The sequence below is a fragment of the Serinus canaria genome, chromosome 2 (assembly GCF_022539315.1).
Source record: "Serinus canaria isolate serCan28SL12 chromosome 2, serCan2020, whole genome shotgun sequence".
Lineage (NCBI taxonomy): Eukaryota > Metazoa > Chordata > Aves > Passeriformes > Fringillidae > Serinus > Serinus canaria.
In genome coordinates, this window is record NC_066315.1 from 86,888,957 (window position 1) to 86,908,400 (window position 19,444).

Genomic DNA, 19,444 nt, shown 5'->3' on the forward strand with positions numbered 1-19,444 from the left:
AAGAGAAGATTTCATAAATTATATTAGCATAAAAGATCTCCCAGAGCAGAGATGGTGATGTTTTTTCACATCTGCAAGGGTGAAGAGAACATACAACATTTGCACTTTGACCCAGTTTATAAGAAATCCACCTTTTTGTGTGTATGATTGTTGTTTCAAATCTATGTTGATCTCTTATGACAGTTCAATCTCTTTGAGATTCAAATCAGGTTGGACTTCATAGAGTCCTATGCAAGTTTTTGCTGAGAAAAAAAAAAAGATGGCAAGGGTGCAAACTGAAGCTGAATCATTGCTTTCAGTGTTCAAGAGGCTGGAAAAGACTTGGGGACGACAGAACACATGACATTCATATATGCTGAAAGCTGCAAATATTCATTGTTAATGAATGAGCTGACGATTCTGTGTGAAGAGTTTGCTGCATAAGCTCAGCACCAGATATATCTCTTCGGCACCATCTTTTGTTACATCACAAGGCCTCTTTAAAGTCTAGGGCTGATTGCTTCTCTTTTTCTGGTAGCCTCACAAGGAGGCAGAAGATTGACAGTTTGCTGCTTTAATGTTGACTCCTCTGCTTCTATCCTGCAGAGGTCCTTCATCCCTACCCCTGCACTTTCGCACCTTTCCAAATTACCAGTCTGTCATCTGTCCACACTTCATTAGCAGCAAAAAATCTAATGCTGGGGAATTATCCATTCTTGACTAGACAAGTATATATGAAGAAGCCATTTGGCAAAAAGGCCATCTTTATGTCCTGGACCTGTCAAGTACTCTTCATAATTCAACTCCTGGTCATAACAGGGGCTTTTTGATGCTGCAGTGCAAATAAACACTTAACAAAATGACAGAGGTGCTACTGCAGAGGACAGACATCTTGCGTGAAAAGAATGCAGGTGTCCTCCCAAGTGATTTCAAGAACAAATTACTACCAATAGTAGTCTATGACACAGCTTTACTGAGGGAAATAATTTTCATGGAAAGTATGTGGTGCAGCTCAAAGGAGGAAATTTAATGCAGTTTTAGTGCTCAGAGATGAGAGGTTTATGGAAATTTCAAAATGGTAGTAGTTTAATTCCCAGAAAAAAAATATTTCATGAAAAATCTAAATTAAAACCAAAGCTTTTGAGTGACTATTGTTTGGGTTCCACAAGTCCCTCTTCTTTAATTGTTTTAATTACCATTTGGAGCAAAAACCTCTAAACTAGTAATTAAACTGTCAATTAAACCAATAATACATATAGTATACAGCACAAGTGTATTCCAAGTATAATGTTCTACAACAGTATTACCCTTCAACAGCCACAAAGATACATTTAAATGAAAAAGCAGTAGCAATTCAACTAACTTCCATAGTTACTTCACGCGTTAACATTCAAATATTCTATATAATCCATATTGGGACAGGAGGCTGTAAAAATTGCTGCCATTTCTGAGAATGCAATCATGGTGTGGGTATTTGTTTTTCACTCTAATGAAATGCCTTCATTTGCTCTTCAGAGCTACAATGAAGGTTTCACTTAAAGATGAACCTGAGATTGTGGCTGTTTCCTCTTGGTGCAATTGACCCTATGAATGTAATTCAAGAGTGTTTGTGTTTACTGGCACAATCTTGTTAGCTCTGGTAATTAAGCTGATAACACTGACAAATGGATTTCAACCATATGAGCAGGTAACAATAAGTTTCTTCCCCATTTCTACACAGACGAAAGACATACTTTTTTTCTCTGTTCTCATCTTTCAGCAGTGGTATTACATGTCATGTATTTCACTACACGCCTTTCACATGCTAAATATCTTGGGCTTAGTTCAGAGTTTTGAATATCATGCCAATTATGCAAATCTTGAGGCTTAAATGTAAGCTTGGTATCCTCTGAAGACAGTGTCTCCTTATGAAGTCTTTCTTGCCAATCTCAAGTGTTCCAAATAAACTGCTCCAAAGCCTCCTCTTAATATTTTCTCTAGAATCAGTTGGCCATATGGTCCTTTTCAAGCCACCAAATGTTAATGTCCAGTCACACTGTGCCCTACAATAGGCAATGGGCACATAACAATTGCCTGTCAGAGAGGTTTGACACCTGGTTATAAGTTATTAATTATAGATGGGATATCATCCATAAAGGAATAGGACATTAGGTCCTTTCTCTATTAATATGCAAAGATAACCTGAGTCATTAACTGGTGTCCACTCGTAGTAAATGCCATCCAATTTCCCCTTCATAAAAAATTCCCCAAAATGTTTTCTGGGAGCCTTCTGAAACAATCCACTGGAATGCATGTGGAGACTGCACTGTGAACCCACATGAATGTGCAGACCATAGGCACCACCAAAGCAGAGGCCACTATTTCACTTCCAAACAATTAACAAAAGTATTGGATTTAACTTTGATTCGAATAAACCTATATAAATTTAGACATTCATGCAGGTATGAAGAGATTACATAGTCAGCTTCATGAAGCTTACTTTCTGTATTTTCTTTGTAATCACAAACAAGAAGCAGAAAAGGTTTTTTCTTCCCCATAACTTCTATAAGGTGTCTATGAAAGAATTTCATTCCATAAAGAAGATAATTATATATATTTCACACAGTTTGTAGCTTTGGAAAGAATGGTGCTTGTTAATTCCTGAAAGGCATTACGTTGCACATTATTTTAATTAAATGAAGTAGTGTAACAGGCACTGCAGATGAGACTGGGATGCATTTGAAAATTTTATAGTTCTTCATTCCACATATGCTAGAAATCTTCAGAATCTGGTGAACAGCACAATCCAGATGATACAGATCAATAAAGAAGCTTTTTATGAGCAGACACTGTAGCAAACAGGCACAATGGATTCATAAGACTATGAAAGAATTTTTAATTTGAGGGTACAGTTGAGTTTTAAAAAGTGAAACATGGATCAGCCAATTTTACTAAGAAGTTGTGAAAATCAGAAATCAGAATAGAGGTTTTAATTTTAATCAAAGAATAGAAACAACACTGAAGATTTTGGGGAGTTTTACACACTCAGTTGTGTTAATATCTCCAATATTTTCTAAACATTGTCACACATATTGAAGGCTACATAAATGACTAATTAATTCCTAAAATGTGAACTGCTTTGAAATGAAATGTGGTGAGCATTTGCTGCTATTTGATAGCATTGGCTAAATCAGATGTATGGGAAGAAGTTATTGAGTACTTTACATTTGGCCATCCCATGTTCATCAGGTAAATGCCTTACAAAAATGTAAAACTCCACACTTGTGGCTACAAAACAAGTGCTTCGCTTCTGTTCTCCCTAGTGAGAAATGGATCTCTTCCTGTATTCTTGTAGACATATCTCCATGTTCCCCTCATTATCCTATTCTCTCAGGAAGTCAAGGGAAAAAAAGAAGCAAGCAAGAAAATCAAGAGCACTGTGGTTTCTCTGCCTTCTGCTGATGAGCAAGTGAGCAACTATCCCCTGTGTGACCCACTGCCCACACGGTGCACAGCCATACACACAATTATGGTCACTCTCTGCTGAAGGGAGGAAAGCCTAATGAAGCTTCATCTTAAAGATACTTGGTATAGCTGATGGATAAAGGCTACAAAAAGCTGCTGAGAAAGACAGCATTTAAGAATTTCTTGAGCTTGAATCTCACTTTTTACACTGATCATTTAACTTTATTCCATGGTTGTTCAAGAATATTACAAGAATGTAATTGTTACAACTGAAGGGAAAAGAGAACTCCTCTTTCATTGGTGACTGCAATATTCTGAGATCTAATTTTACTTGTATGTCAAAGCTCCAAGGCAGTCTCTTTATCAGCTTTTCCAGACTTGCTCTTCAATTCCCAATTTTGAGTACTCTAGAGAAGGAAGCCAGCAAAATATCAAACTGCCTAGTCAATGTATCCTGTTAAAACAGCCCACTTCCAAACCTCCTGTTTGTGGAGTAATAAATCTGAAAGATATTGCCTCTGGCTATTACGTATTTTGTATTGTGCTAGCACTATTTATTGGATTCTTTATCTACTGCTTTAAAAATGGTGTGTATATGTGGTGCAGAGCTATGAAGAAACAAACCCAAAACGTCAGAAAGAACAAAAGATTAACTTTAGGACAAAGAATTCATTGTGCACACGCTTAAACTGAAGTACAACAGTAAACTCAAGTTAAGACAAGAGAAAAACATACCTGTGAAAAGCCGAGCACTTGTCCATTTTCATCGAGCACGTTAAAATTAATGATTGGACCTTGGGCATCAGGATTGCTGAAATCTGTGTCACTGTAAATCCGTACTACAGGAGCCCCATTGGCATATTTCAAGTTAGACAGCACAGTGTAGGTATAGTGAGCTAATGCAAAAGTGTGCTGCTTTATTTTCTCCATTCCACCTACAAAAGAAAAGTGCACATACATGTCAGGGGCATTATTTTAATGGCAATGTAAAAAAAGATGATTTTTCAGAAAGGCGTGGTGTGAGGCAATTAGCACAAAATTGATCGTTTTGTGTTTCTTTAAATGCATATACAATTTTCAAGTGTTTTTTTCCTCATGTAGAAGTTTCAGAAGTAGTGTTGCACCAAGGATTTATCTATAGTTAATCTACTGTAGAAAGCTAAAATTCCACTGAAATGATTTACAGGAATTACAAGATTTATACTTCCACTCTCTACATAAAACTAAGAAGTTCTGGTACAAATGAACTGAAAAACAAGTTTTTCTCCAGATATAACTCTGGAGATCATGGGAACACAGCACAGAAAGCAAACTGTTATGTCTGAGGTAAAAATAATTAAAATTCTAAATGTAATGACAAAATAAAAATGTAATTCTACAAGGAAATTACTTGAATAATGAAGAATTATTCTTCCAAGACTTCCTTCTACAGAAGAAAAAGGGCAATGTGAATTCTTCATTGACTACACCCCCATGCAATCTGGGGGGTCAAGAGAAACTTTACAGACAGGCTTTCCCAGAACTTGGCCAGGCAAAAGCACAAAGAGTAATTTTTTTTTTTTTCTCTTTTTGCTACACTGTGCAGTTTGGAAAAGAGAACTGCAGAGAATTCCTGATAGATGAAGATCTCCAACATCTCTGCTCTTTGAGGAGAGGTTGTGTCTTTGCTAGATGTCCCTATTGAAGGAGCTTCCATTATGCACACTGTGCACTGCACTATGGTGGGTCTACATCATGTGCAAAGAATAAAAACAGGTAAAGAATCAGCAAAGACCTCTTGAAGTAGCAGACTATTTTTCTTTCTGGGTTTTAGACCCAGAGTGTTTTCTGTAATGCTGAGTATCCTATTTGAAGCTCATGAGTATGTCTCACATTTTATTTTACCTTCTTTTATTGATCTTTGTAAGTATGAATCTCACACTTACTTCTGTGCATATTACTTTTATATCTGAGTATCTGGAAAGTTCCACACTTAAAAATTTGCAATCTTGTTGACTTTTGTGCCTTTATTCATGAAAAAGACCATGTAATTTATGAAATGTATATAAAGAAAAAAGTAAGATGCATTTCTGTTGGCATGCAGAAGAACTGCAGCAACATCTGTTATTTGACTTTTATTTTGACTTTCTCTACTATGTGCTATCTTCTTTAGATAAGCTGGGAGAGAATACGTTAAAAGCATAGTAACAGATTAAATGTAAGGTAGAAGCATATTTTTTTGGTGCTGAAGAATAATAAAGAGGAATAAGATATTTAATGAGATACTAATGTGCAAAGCATTTGCAAGGAAGCATGCCAGGAACTAATCAGTGCAATTTCTAGATGTTAGCCACAGTAAACTTGGTAAGCATCTCTAGAACATTTTGGTCTGAAAGATGATTTGTATTTTTAGAGTCTCTGAGAATAAAAGATTGACTTGTCAGAAATGTCCTAGTCATTGTTGGGTAGAAGTTAAGAGTGTTGAAACAGCAAAAAAGGAAACCAAAACCACATACACACAAAAAGTTATTTCTGAGCATTTGCCAGAAAGTAGCTGTCTTAAGAGAAGTGACTGCCTTGTCAGCTTCTGAGATGTGTCTCATCTCCTGATTCAGAGCTTTTCCAAACTGACAGAGATCTTTTAATAGAAGATGAAACTACTGTCCTTGTGCCTGGTTGAAGAAATCACTTATTCATAAATTTCAGTCACTCATTCACAGCAATCATCCCTGCTATCATTTCTATATTGTTTTCAGCTATTTTCCTTTAAAGTTTCTTAATCACATTTCCTTGTTCATTAGCAAAAAGCTGATGAGCCTTTTAATTTTTTATTCTGACAAATCCAAATGCAATAGCCTGCAGTTGCTTTCCTGCCCTGTGATTGGAGAAAGAAAGCTGTGTTGCCAGGATCCCATATTTTAAAGCAGCAGAATAGGTGGTAATTAGGTCTGATGTCACAGAAAATCTTGTGGAAAAACTGCCAATAATCTGAAATTTATTCTGACAGAAAAAGAGATATATTCAGAAAATAGCTCTGATTTATTTTTATTTTGTTCAACAAAATTAGCTGTACTATGTATTATATAAATACAGTAATTACCTCATCTCCCTTCTAGGAGTAAGAAGGAAGGGAAAATAAAAGCCAGAACAAATCTCTGTTTGAGAATAAAAGTAGTAACACATCATAAGCCTTTTGTAAGATTTACAGTTCAGAGAAATCATTGATACTTCACCTCAAGAAGGTGCTAGGAAGGACTCAAGTACCCTGACTTCTTCTCAGTTTAGGGTTTTTATTCCCTACAGCTGCATTATTTCAAGGTGAATTGCATCTAGTTGTTCCTAAAAATTATTTTAAAATTAGGAGCAATTTATGCATTCTGTAATTTGGATCAGAATTAATCCCATGTCTAAATTACATCAGGTGAAATCCATCTAACACCATCCACAGTATTTATTTGTGCAATGTGTGCAGGAACACATTCAGCACAGACACTGCTCACAGTCCTCAACCTGCACTCATTAGTAACTTTGTGGTAAACTTTTTGAGCAGAAGAGATTGACAAAGCAAGCTTCTACTTACTTTTGTTTGCAAATCTCCTTTCCAAAGTATTCTATCAAGTCTGTGGAGATGTTGGTACCCCTCATATTGCTGATGAATGTTTGCACACTGCAGCATTCTGATAGGTCAGCTCCATCTCAGACCTGCCATGCCACCTTGTACCTCAGACTGGCTATTGGAAACAAATACTGTTCAAGTATGGAAAATTCAGAGTGCCACTGCATTGGATAACCACAGATAAATTTATAGTGTCAACTCTTCCATAGGAATTGCATGTATACATTTGTCTCTCCACAGAGACTGTGGGACAGTTAAGTCATATGTAAGAGAAGAAGTTATGCCACACTTACAAGAGGGTACAAACTGTGTGCATTCAAAGTATTCACAATTGTCATCATGGTGTAGGAAATCCACAGCTTGTCTAGCCTGCTGATAACATCTTGTATTTGCATTACCTCTGTCTTGTTAGCTGCTTGTTCTGTGCAAAATAGAATAAGATTTTTTTCCAGTGGAATTTTATTGAATCAGATAAGTCTGAGATGTACAGATGTCCAATAACTATTCAGGAAAGAAGATTCTGAGTTAGCATGGACCTGGTTTTGCATTACATAATGGCACACATGTAATGGCATATTGTCTCCTTTCCCAAAGAACCAGGATTTCAGCAGCCCAAATGTTCAAATGTTAGCTCATCCTGAAAGAGCTGTAGACAAATAGGCATATGTCAACACCTATAAAAAGATTCCGAATAAAGAGATTAAGATAAAGCAGAGACTGGAAAGGAGCCTCTAGAATGAAAGATCTGGTGCTTAAGGTTTTCAGGCTGTACTCAGAAACCTCTGTGATCTGCATTCAAATACATTTTTTGTCTCTCTTATTATGAGAAGCTAAATACTGGAGATAAGGAAGAAGAGAGATATAAAACAAATACACAGTTATTGTTCTAACTCAGTGTGAAAAAGCTACAGAAATTGAGGTTTAAGGGCAACAAATTCTCTATCACTCCAGTAAATCCAAGCTCACATATGTGTTTGGATAAGAGAAAGATCAATATGATTCACTATCCGTCAGCGTCACCTAATAGATAGTAACGAGGCAGAGAAATAATGAACTGAAATCTCAGCAAACCAATCAGCAGGGAGTGAAACCATGATGTAACCACCTTCTACTGAATCCCAAATGAGACAGATCACCATGCAGGACTGGTGAGTCAATGTGCTAATGAAGCCATGGAACCTGGAAATCCTCTCAAACATTTGGAGTTCTTCCTTCACTTTCCCCAGGAAGCATACATTAAGATTAATTTCTGAGCTTTTTTTGGTGTTCTTTTCTGCATAGAACTGGATGTCTCTGACTTAGGTCTGTCACCTATTTAGTGTTATTCTTCCCACTAAAAAACCTCTTGAGGATGAACTTGGTAATGGTAATTTTTGGTGAATTTGAGTGTTTCAGCTTTAAACCACATTAAACAATGTATTCTAACAGCTGCTATTCCTTGGCACTCCTGTTTTAAACAAAATGCTGCAAACATGAACATGAAATATTCTTAAGATGATCCAACTCCCCACCCCCAAAGTGCAATCCTGAAATGTTAAAAATAAAAAACAAGAAAAGAAAATAAAAAGAAGAAAATATAATCAACTTGATTGGCCACCCCTTGGTAGAGTTCCTACATTTATCAAAAAAACATATTAAATATACCCACTCCTGGTGAGTTTTTCCCCCTAAATTATGAGGATTTCTTCCCTTAGTTAAACCAAATCTAGCCTGTTTCCCAGAGTGAGGAGTAAGAGATGCCTAGAGGAAAAAAAAAATATGAAAAAGGTATGTAATTTCTCATCAGCTACAATGAAGTAAATACAATAAGGTATGAAAATGTCTTTAAGGGCTGGCTAACAGCAACCAAACAGAATTAAAAAACTAAACAGTTTTTAGAACAGAACTAGGGGTAGAAAAGCCACTCAAGGAATTTGAACATTACAATTAATACATTAAAATTTCCTTGGTGTCAATAGAAAAGAGCTTCTCTGATGTAAAAGAACTGCAATATTGGTCATAACTGTTACCAAAATCTCATTCATTTAATTCAAAATAAACCACTGTAAATGGCTTACCAACCAATTCATAAAAATATCTATCATCTACACTCACAGAAGAGGCATAATGCATGGACAGATTGAAAAGCTCTCTTTCATTCTAACTCACATGACCAGTTCAATCAACTTGATCTATAGAACACATGTAATAGAAATTATTTTGGGGAACACAAAGTGGGCTGGACCCTGACTGTCTGCAGCTAAGGTGACTGCATTGAAGAGGAGAAGGGTAAAATCTGTGTCCCCGGTTGTCATTGGTGCCTCTAAAAAAATAATGTAGGCTTCTTTCTAAAGTTAAGAGGTAACAAAAAGAATTACATAAAAAAAAAATTCGGTTATGAAACTCTGGGGTTTTTTTTCCTCCAGAAATTTACATAATATGGTTTGGAAGTACATAATCAACTGGCAAGAATCCCTATCACAAGATCAGTGTCCAGACTGAAACTTCAGCTGGATTCCTGCAAGCTAATTATGTACTTTCTGTGTGTCCAACATAGAGAGCTATGTTACACTCTCAACACAACTAAATCCATGCAGAATTCAATGGGTAATAGGGGGACCTTTTACTCTCTCAACACTAATTCTTTGCATAATAGCTTAAATCCTTTTATTCTCCTCCTTCTCCCACACCATCTCAATAGGTTAAGACTGTGGGAAGCAACTGCTTAATCCTCTATTCAGAATGTTATACTGAAACCAAACATGAAACACATATTCAGTGTTTATCTTAATGAACAGAAGGCTCTTTGATGCCCCATCTCCCACTTCTTTAGAGCAGCTAATTCAAGCTCTGTTTTCACACAGTGATGGGAGTTCGAAGCCTCTGTTCTAAATAAAATGAGCAGCGCATTTTGAAAGAAGCAGCTCCTAATTTTCAAACATCATAATGAGGAATACTTTGCCTCTTTAAAAAATTTTTGGAAGTTGTATGAAAGCAGGGAAGTTGTACATACCAGCTGTCTGACTCAATTTTAGTATAAATATTTTAATTACAGGTACAATTCAATTTCAGTTAACTGCCTCTTAGACTAATAGCTATCTAAGGATTCAAATAAGCTTAAAAATGTAATATACATTTAATTTACTGTTTGAGGGTATTTCTGTCCATCCTTTCTTTCCTTCCATGTGCCCATGCCATACTCTCAGCAGAGGTAATAATTTCAGGATTACTTTTCAAACCATAAAACCAGCAACATAAAAGATATCTGGGGAGTCTCTCGCAAAAAGGCAGAGTTCCTTGCACACCTCATGGAAGCAGCATTCCAACTGTACCTCCAGAGTGGTGGATGACATGAGTCCACAGAGGTTTCCTTAAGAACAGCAGAATCATCCCTAAAAGTATGTATTTATGTGATACTCACATTTTACCTCTAAAGGCTTTATCTCTCAAGGTTTTTCTCAGTCCAGCAGAACAACTTCTGCTTATGATTCTGTCATCTTAAGGACGAAATGCAAGAGAAGCTCGTACTATAAAACACATGAATTCTCCTGACAGCTGTTAGAAACCTGAATATTACATCCAGGCCTGTTTTCTGCTTTATTATGAAATGTCTCTGTCCTTTGTTTAATGAAGCCTGCTGTACACAATTCCTTGAAGTCAGCATGTGGAAGCTTAACTGCTGCTTGTTCCCTGGAATTTTTAACTCTTCACAATTGCAGTCTGCTGATACAATGCAGAGCATAAAGCTCTTTCTTTGTCTCACAGCTATATAATGGGAATTTAGAAAAGGTAAGATAAGGCAGTAAGTCTTAGGTTTACAAGCCAATAAGACTAATTTGACCATGATTTTGCATGAACACTTATTTATTAATTTTTAACTTACTTATTCAAGTCAGGAGCAACTTCCTAATCACTGTAACATAGCTGGAGGAGAACCTTTATCATCTGCTCAGCTAAACTGATACTATTATCAGATCTTCAGATAAGTTGTATTCTTCCAAAAAATAACTTTCCTATAAGACCCAGCCACCAGTGCTACTTGATAGTATCACGATTTTTTAACATCTTCACAGTTTTGTGGGTTGTTTGTTTTAATTTTCCCTTGAGGGGAGCTGCAGACCAATGGATACAAACAACTTGCACCAAAAAGAGACTGAATATAAAGAGAAATCCAAATGTTTGGGGGGGATGGGGGGGTGAGTGTTGTGGGAGGAAATTTTTCCCCTCAGCATCAAGAGAACCCTTTGAAATATTCTGAATACCCTGACAGCTTCCTTCTTTTTCTTCCTAATATGACAGATCCCAATCTAAAGCCTTGCTAGGAAATAAATCAGTTCTGCTTCAAAACTCATCCTGCCTGCATTAGGTGAAGAATAATGGCTAATGCTGTGCCCAGAACTCACACCTCAACACCCCTTGGTTTGACTCTATCTTCCTATAGGTTTTGTATTAGCAAAACATTTAACATAACTTTTTTGGAATCTCTGTTAGTGAAATACTTTGGTGTTCACTGCACCATATTGATTTCCTGTACAGCTTTTTTTTCCTTACATGTAATTTTGGTTGGACACCTTTCTTCTTTTTCTCTGACAATCTATGAACCAAGGCTTTTCCTGCCAATATATGAAGTAGAGGGATGCTCCATCTCTGCTCTTGTGCAGCCCTTGTATCCTGCTCTAAGGCTCCACAGAACTTTCCCATCACAGCAATACAGAAAATACCACAAGTTCATTTAATTAAACCAAGAATCACAATACACTGAAAGAAAAGTTTCCAGAGAACAAATCTTAAAACATGATGTTGAATAGTGATGGAATAAGAAAAAAAAAAAATCACTCAATTTTCCCATTCTCTATTTGTAACATTCAGGAATACAAGAAGTTAGTAAAATAATTTCTATCTTTTTTATGAAAAGAACAATATTTTTCTTAGTGAAATTTTTGATTTATTGATATTAATAATTTTTAATAGCCTTAAAGGATGCCTTGCTATTTGTTTTGCATTCTCAGACTAGGTCTCTGATGGAAAAGTAGTAGTAGTAGTAATAATAATCATCATCATCATCATCATCTACCATGGAAGGAAGTGTGTCATTAATGAAACAATGGTAATAAAGCAAAACCAATGAATTATAAAAACTGCCTTGAAATTTCTCTGATTTGATGTCTTAATCATTGGGAAGCATGCAGTCATTATTAAGAAGTGCTCTGAATTCTGGACCTCACGCTAAACTGAATCACGCCAGGGCTTCTCCCAGGCTTTTTAACCAGGCTAATGTTGTTTTAACAATTATCTGCACTAACACCAGAAGAGAGACCTACAGTTAACATATAAACTACACAGCATGAAGTCTGCTTTACATCAGTCACTGTTCTTTTGAGGACCAAAAGGTGACCCACTGACACACCTTCCCTCCTGCAGTCTTCTCTGACTGCACATGGCAGGCTCAGACCTCTTGAAGTTCATTGCTGAGTTTGTGAGACGTGTGAACACACAAAACATTCCACAGATAGTGAAAGGAAAAATGGAGAGCAAAAAGTGGCTACTTTGGCACAGTGTTACACACTCTCAACACGCAGGTTTCAGCAATGATGTTATAGTTCCAGCCTCACTTCTCAAGGGTTCATGCAATAAAAGTGAGATGCCAGTACTTCTTACAGTACAGCCATTGCTGGGGGATGCTCAGCAATCACTCCTGTAAAACAGCACCAGACTTTTTTAGAAGCAGAATTTCCCGCAGTGTTGGCTGACATAAACTAACTTTTGGGAGGTTTTTATTACACTGTTCATTCCTCTGAGCTTCAAGGGGCTGTCAAGGGGCTGATAAGCAATCGGGAAGTTTGCTGGATTAAGACTGAACATTTGTAATTTTGTAAGCATGGAATAGGTATTTTACTCAATTAAAGGTTCAATGAGCAGATCTACAAAACAGAAGACTAAGGTAGAAAATGTTGATATTATAAAGTAATTTCTTGCAGTTTTTGCTTCCTTATAAAGACTGTAGTTAGTGTGCTTGTGAAAAAAAATTACCGCTCTTGGCCTTATATCAGCTTCAATAAGCTGTAAAGCCATAAATCAGTCAAAATCCCTACTTCAGATTCAGTTTAGAAGAGTTGAAGTATTGAAGACATGAGCAATTCCTACGTGCACCACTTGCTGCCTCATCATGTAAATCAAGCTCCACGGTGACCTCGGGAACTGCCTCTGAAGACAGACTTGGGCAAGGTTAAAAGAAAACACTGATGTGAGCAAGGCACCAGTGAAGGATGAGTGCTGCCAACACAGAGGGAGCCACTGACAGGGAAAAGAAGCAGGCAGCATGCACAGAGGAAGCCCTGGCATGCTCTTCCCATGGCAGCCCATTACATTATGAGCTCTGCAGATGGAAGAGAAAAGGAGGAGGGGCTGCTGCAGCTCTGTCAAATGAGGGACTTTGCAGTTAAGCTGTAAACAAATAGCTTGAAAAAAGCCATTTTCCTCATCATTTCAATTTCAAGTATTTTTTACAACAGCAAGGCTTTAGAAATGAAGGTCCAGTTCAAGGCACTGTTCACAAAATTCCATTTTTAGGTAACAAGGAAAAGGCAAAACAGCAAGGTTTCCTTCCTACAAGGTAGGGATGAAGCTACAACACTCATGAGATATGGAGGGGCCAAGATTCACCTGTGTCTTCCCTTGAGGGGCTTCACACTTCAGGTTGTCACCACCCATAACAATAAAAAAAAATCTTTTACTTTCCTGGTTTTTTTGGAGCTCTCTGTTTTTGGAATTATTTTTCTTAGGTCCACCAAAATGGTAATAGTAGCTACTGCTCTTCAGACTGTTCTGTGAGATTCATATTTCAACATGTTAAAGAAGATTATCAGGGCAAATGAAGGAAAACAACAGAAACAACAGCTCTTCTTGTGGCTTTTTTTGTTATTTAGTATTACCTACCATGCATTTCTTTCTTTCTTTTATGCAGCATATTTTACAAAGACATCTACAATGCCTCTATTTGTAAATGGAAATATTCAGGAGAGAATCAATTTAAGGAAATAAAGACACAGATAATCCTTACTACTTTCCTTTTTATTCTTGCCCCACCAAGGGCAGTCTTGCTATTGTAAATGAAAAGTATGACCACGAAAAGAACTTATTTAAAGCATCATGAAAAGAAAGCCCTCAGAAATGACTCACATTGTATATGGCCATTGTATTTGCCTAACAGGCCCTGAGTATAATACTGTTGGCAAAGAAAGTTGGCACACACTTATCTCCATGACCTTTGGCCACACAGAGGTGCTGCACAACACGAGATATGCAAATGCCATACTCACAGCAAGGAATCTCTTTTCATACCTTAGCCTTGAATTACAAAACTTGATGGAATATGTTTATCTTTTTCTTTTTTTTTTTTTTTTCTTTCTTCTTGAAAGATGCTTAACTCAATATATGAGATAACTTGAATGGCTGCAATGGCACACAAGACACCCTTGTAGATAATGCTGTTTTGGTTTGGAATCTCTAGCTGACCAGTCAGAAGCCTTGGCTTGCAGTTGAAATTACTGACACTTATTAAAGATTATTTTTATTTAGTCTATTTTATTTATTAAGTGCAATAGATATTCTTATCTGAAATTAACTAATCAGAATGGCTGTCTCAGGCTGCCCAAGCTTCTAATACTTCTCTTGACTCAAACTCTGTAATATTTTATTGACTCAACCTTTCTGGCCTCACCACACCTCTGGTGGTCTGACATACCTAGGTGACAGTCCTGCAGGAATTCCATCACCCTGTTGAGGTACTTTGCAGGAGAGAGAAGACATCTAATTCAAAGCTGCAGCAAATTTTAGACCATCTAGAAGTGGAGTGATTAATCAAACTTAATCCCAACAGGAAAACTTGTGTAACTAAGAGGTGTGAATTTAAATGCATGGCAATGTATTTAAAGGCTGCATGTGTCAAACATTAGTGTGGCTCACATTTCATGCAGAGCTGGCATATTCATTTACCTCTCCAAAACCCTTCTGCCTTCTTGGATATGGTAGGATAAAGGGGAAACAATATGCAAATAATCAGCCCTGTTTCCTTTCACAAGAACAATAACAGTCCCACAATTTTGTGGGTTGCCATCTGCAAATCTTTTACTAGTACTCAGTAGCTTTCTTCCATGAAACTCCTCAATAACATTTAAGAGTTCAAGAACATCTTCAATGTTTATTATAAATGGTTTGAATTTACTGAGCAGTTTTCAACAGTGAAATTTTACCAAATTGGTGAGACCAAAAGGCAACTGTAAGGACATCAACCATAGTCTGTTGCTCTATTCTAGGGTGACCAAAAGTGACACCAGGATCAGATGAAGTATTTATCAGATTATATTAGCTTGGACTGTGATATGGCTTCTCAAACCTTTCCCCTTTTATTATAATACCTGTTGTAGCTCTCAGCAGGGAGTCTTCTCAAAGGAGAAGGCATCAATACAAACTATGAAGGGAGGTCAGAAGATGCAGGATGAGCTGGCCTTTCATGGCAATGGCAGGCAGTGAACTTGAACTCCCCAGGAGAGACAAAACAGTAGTGACAGCTACACAGCAAGTGCCCCTTCAGCAAGCTGCTGAAACTTCAGCAATTTGGAACTGGTCTGGGAGGTTTTTTTACACTGGTTAGCAATTTTCCTTTTTCTTGTCTTCTCCTTTTTATTCTTGCCCCACCAAGAATAAAAAGGAGACAATATTTTGACAACCATTCTCTCCAGAGTATGAGGAAGCTTATGTGACATATCTCTTGCTCTCAAGCCTTTGTAACAATATTGTGTTATGTCTGTTTTTCTTAATTTCTTCCTAGTTATTCTGACATCAACAATTCCACAGTGTTGAGAAGGGATAGAAAAGCCTACATGTTGATCTAAAGAGAGACCCTATAATGTCCCAGCGAGTTCTACTCTCCCACATGCCATCTGAACATAGAAGTTTCACAGGATTAAAACACCCCTTGTAGAGGAGTACTGTTGTGGTGTGGGTTCAGTTTCCATTTGTATTGTTTTCCCCGTTGGTGTTGTTCTCCCCATTTTATAATGTTCTCCCCATTTTGCATCCCTAAGCCTGTGTTGATGGTTCAGCCCTAGTTTCCCCCTCTCCCTGAGTTGGTTCCCTCCTGTTCTGGGAAAGCTGCCAAGCCCTTGTCTCCACCACCGTTCCCTTAGCAACCACCCCACTTGTTACATTTTCCCCTCCTCCAGAACCCTGTCCATCTCCCAGGGCCCTGCCCATTTCTCCAGAAACTTCTCCCTTCCTCAGAAGGTGATTGAGCAGGTGCTCCAGGCCCCTCCCTAGCTCTTATATCATTAGTTCTCGCCCATGTCAGTTATGTCTGATTCCCCTCCTCAGTTTCCCCCATTGGTTCTTGTACCTATGTTCCACCCCCTTTATATACTGCTGTTACTCATTGTTCTCTGCCTTTTCCCGCCTGGATCCCCTGGAGACAATAAAGCTCTGGACTGCCCCAGGCGAGTTAAGACCCTCTTTTCTCTTAAGCTTCTCCGCTTTTGCCGCTCCTCTCGACATTGCTGCCCTGTCAAAGGTGCTGCCTGACACCCCGGCGAATTAAGGCAGTGCCCCCCCGCTGCTAGCTGCTGCTGTGCTCCCAGCTAGCCGGCGCCGCCTCCCCCCCGCTCTCAGGGGAGTAAAGTGCACTCGACGCAGCAGCGCGGCAGAGTACAAATAAATAAATTGATAAGTAAAGAAATGATGGCTCAGGCAATTTCCTTCTCTATATCTGATCATGCAAGAAATAAATAGATTAACATCATGAAGTTATGATGAATCATAGAATTTTTAGGATCAGTAGAAGCTGTGTTTGAACATTTCGCCTATCTTAAAAATAGAACAGAAAAGGAAAAAGGAAAGTAGTATAAATTGAAGGGTCAGAAAAATTAGTTTTATGGTCCTGCTGAGACTTGACTCACCTGTAAGGTCAGACCAATCAATCAATCAAAAAAATAAAAACGTTTCTTTTTGAGGACTTGAAAATGTGAGTCCTGCCAAAGGTACTCATTACAGCTCTTCCCTTTTTTCTTTCTTTATCAGAATGATGCTGTCAAGTTCAGTATGTGATCTAATATAAAAGCTTAGATCCTTCTTTATCACTGCAGATAACAAGAAGTGCTAGTAACCAGACAGCATGTTGATTATTTCTGACTAAAAGCTGAACCTTGAAGGCTCACTTTGTTCAACAGCCACAGACAGCAGCTGTAGTCTTTATTTTCTTCTGCAACTCCCAAGCTTTGACTTACGTCATACCACGCTTTCTTGTAACATATGATGAGCTCTGTTACAAAGGATTAATTTGTTTCCCACATCTCATACAGTTCTTTTTTTCCCCCTCATTTTCACAGCTCTTTATGGATAATATTCTGGGTATGTGTGATATGTTTGTAATTTTATCTGAAAATATTCTGTAAGATGGAATTTAAACACATCACTATACTGCTCAGCTATTTTGGCTTTTTGGCTATGCTGGTATTACTTTCCTGCAGACTTTGCCTCTTCATCTATAGGCAGGAAAGAGATGAAGGAGGGTGTCAGGGGCATCAGGCACTTTAATGTCAGCTGCTTGTAAGCCAGGTTAGTCTGTAATGTATTCAGAGCCTATTAAAGCTGACAGGATCCTCCACAGCTGTAAAGCTCTCCTGCAGTAACCAGCAAGAACATTTTTCCATATCTTCTGTGATGCTGAGATGCAGATCCATCCTTCAAAGTGTTTTGAAATTCTTCCATGCTAACTGAATGCACCCCATTGGACTTCATCTCTTTAGTTTTCGCATTTCGTTTGAAGCAGAGACAGTGAGTATTTGACCCAAAGACAGAGGCTGGATCAGCCTGTTTCACACAGCTGCTTGTCGAGCTGACATTTATTCAAAACTCTTCCCATCAGAAGAGAATGATCAATTACTGCCACAAAATGGCAAAATGCCAAGAGACAGATTTTGAGAATTTCTGCTTCCATGAACAGGAAGATATTATCAAGACTAATTTATGAAAAGGAGAGCAAAATATATCTTTAAAACCACTTAACACAGCCATAAAAATATATTGCTTTTAAATGCCTACAATGTTTTTCAATTAATGAACAGGTATCACTACCCTCAATTAAAAAATTCCAACTTATAAGATTCTCAGACTCTATTTTACACCCCTTTTATTCCCATGCTCCCCCTTTTACTCACCTCCAGCTCTTCTAAAGTATTAAAGAAAATAATGAATTTCACCAGAACCTATTGGCACAGGACGCCTGTGCTAGGAGCAGGGCCTGGGATCTGCTGTCAGGGCTTGGAGATGCCCAGAGAACACCATGACACTGCAGGACAGTCACCCTGGTCCTGGGGGGATGGAAGAAGCACAGAGCCCTGGGGTGCCCAGCTCCCAGGAGAGCAGTTCCCTCTCTCAGGAGGCAGCATTTGGCAGAGGATGCCAAAGACAGCCATGGAGATCCTTTTGGAGAACGCCAACTCCCAGCCTGCTGAGGGGCTGCCAAGCCTTCAGAGGGGGTGCCAGGAGAAGGAGGGGGCAAGAGGGAGAGCCCAGTGGTGATCTGGGGTCACAATGAGCTCTCTGGATGCTCAGGCCAGGCATTCCAGCATGGGGAGCACACTGTGCCAAGGCAGCCCCTTTCATCCCATGCCTCTTCCTCCTCCTCTTCCCGCACGTGGGCCACCAGCAGCATCACACAGTGCCTCAGGACAGCCATGGCCAGGCCTCGTCCCCACAAGGGGACGGGCTGCCACTGCTCCCAAATACAAAAAATTGCAAGTACCTAAGCTGAGACAAAGCACAGTTTTAACTTTCAGAAAGTATTTTTATTATCTCTAAGCAGGTGACAGCCACTGCACGTATAAGAACTATCTTCCTTTCTTGACTCCAGCTTTCAGTCGTCTTTAAATTTCCTAAGCTTTGAAATGAAGATCTTCTTAATACCAGAGAAAGAGGCTTTGCATATGAAATGAATTATTAAACTCACATGAGATGCATCCATTTTGGAGATGAGGGATTGCATGAAAGAGAGACACACTGTGATCTTTTCCTTCTTGTCACTTTCATATTAAAACAAACGCTGTATCATTATTGGGACCAGTTTGTCCAAGGTCACTCAATTGTTCAGCATTTACAAGCTGGCAGCTCATCACAGGCAGAAGCAGCACATATAATAATTATTGATGCTGGCAGTCTCCACCCTCACTAATACTACTCGTTCTGTCAGCCAGTCCCTGGCTTGTCGCAGGCAAATGGAATTATTCTTTGAGCTCTGCCTCAGATCTGCAGTTCAAGGGAGCTGTTTGATGCTAGACCACAATTAAGTACCAAATGGTGTCATGCCTATTTATGGAACATGCCAGGTCAACAGCTACTGCCTAATTAGGCTCAACTCCTCCCATCTGCAGCTCAACATGAATGCCATGTCATGTG

General features: G+C 38.4%; 2 protein-coding genes across 2 annotated transcripts in view; both read right to left on the minus strand.

The window, feature by feature from the left end:
- CHMP5 (charged multivesicular body protein 5) overlaps window positions 1-19,444 on the minus strand; it is a 905,521-nt gene that overhangs the window by 89,725 nt on the left and 796,352 nt on the right. The gene's annotated exons all lie outside the window — the stretch shown is intronic.
- MOCOS (molybdenum cofactor sulfurase) overlaps window positions 1-19,444 on the minus strand; it is a 209,300-nt gene that overhangs the window by 48,625 nt on the left and 141,231 nt on the right. Inside the window, exon 6 of the mRNA XM_018907594.3 lies at window positions 4,159-4,358. Coding sequence (XP_018763139.1) covers window positions 4,159-4,358 — 200 coding nt within the window. The remainder of the gene's footprint in view (window positions 1-4,158; window positions 4,359-19,444) is intronic.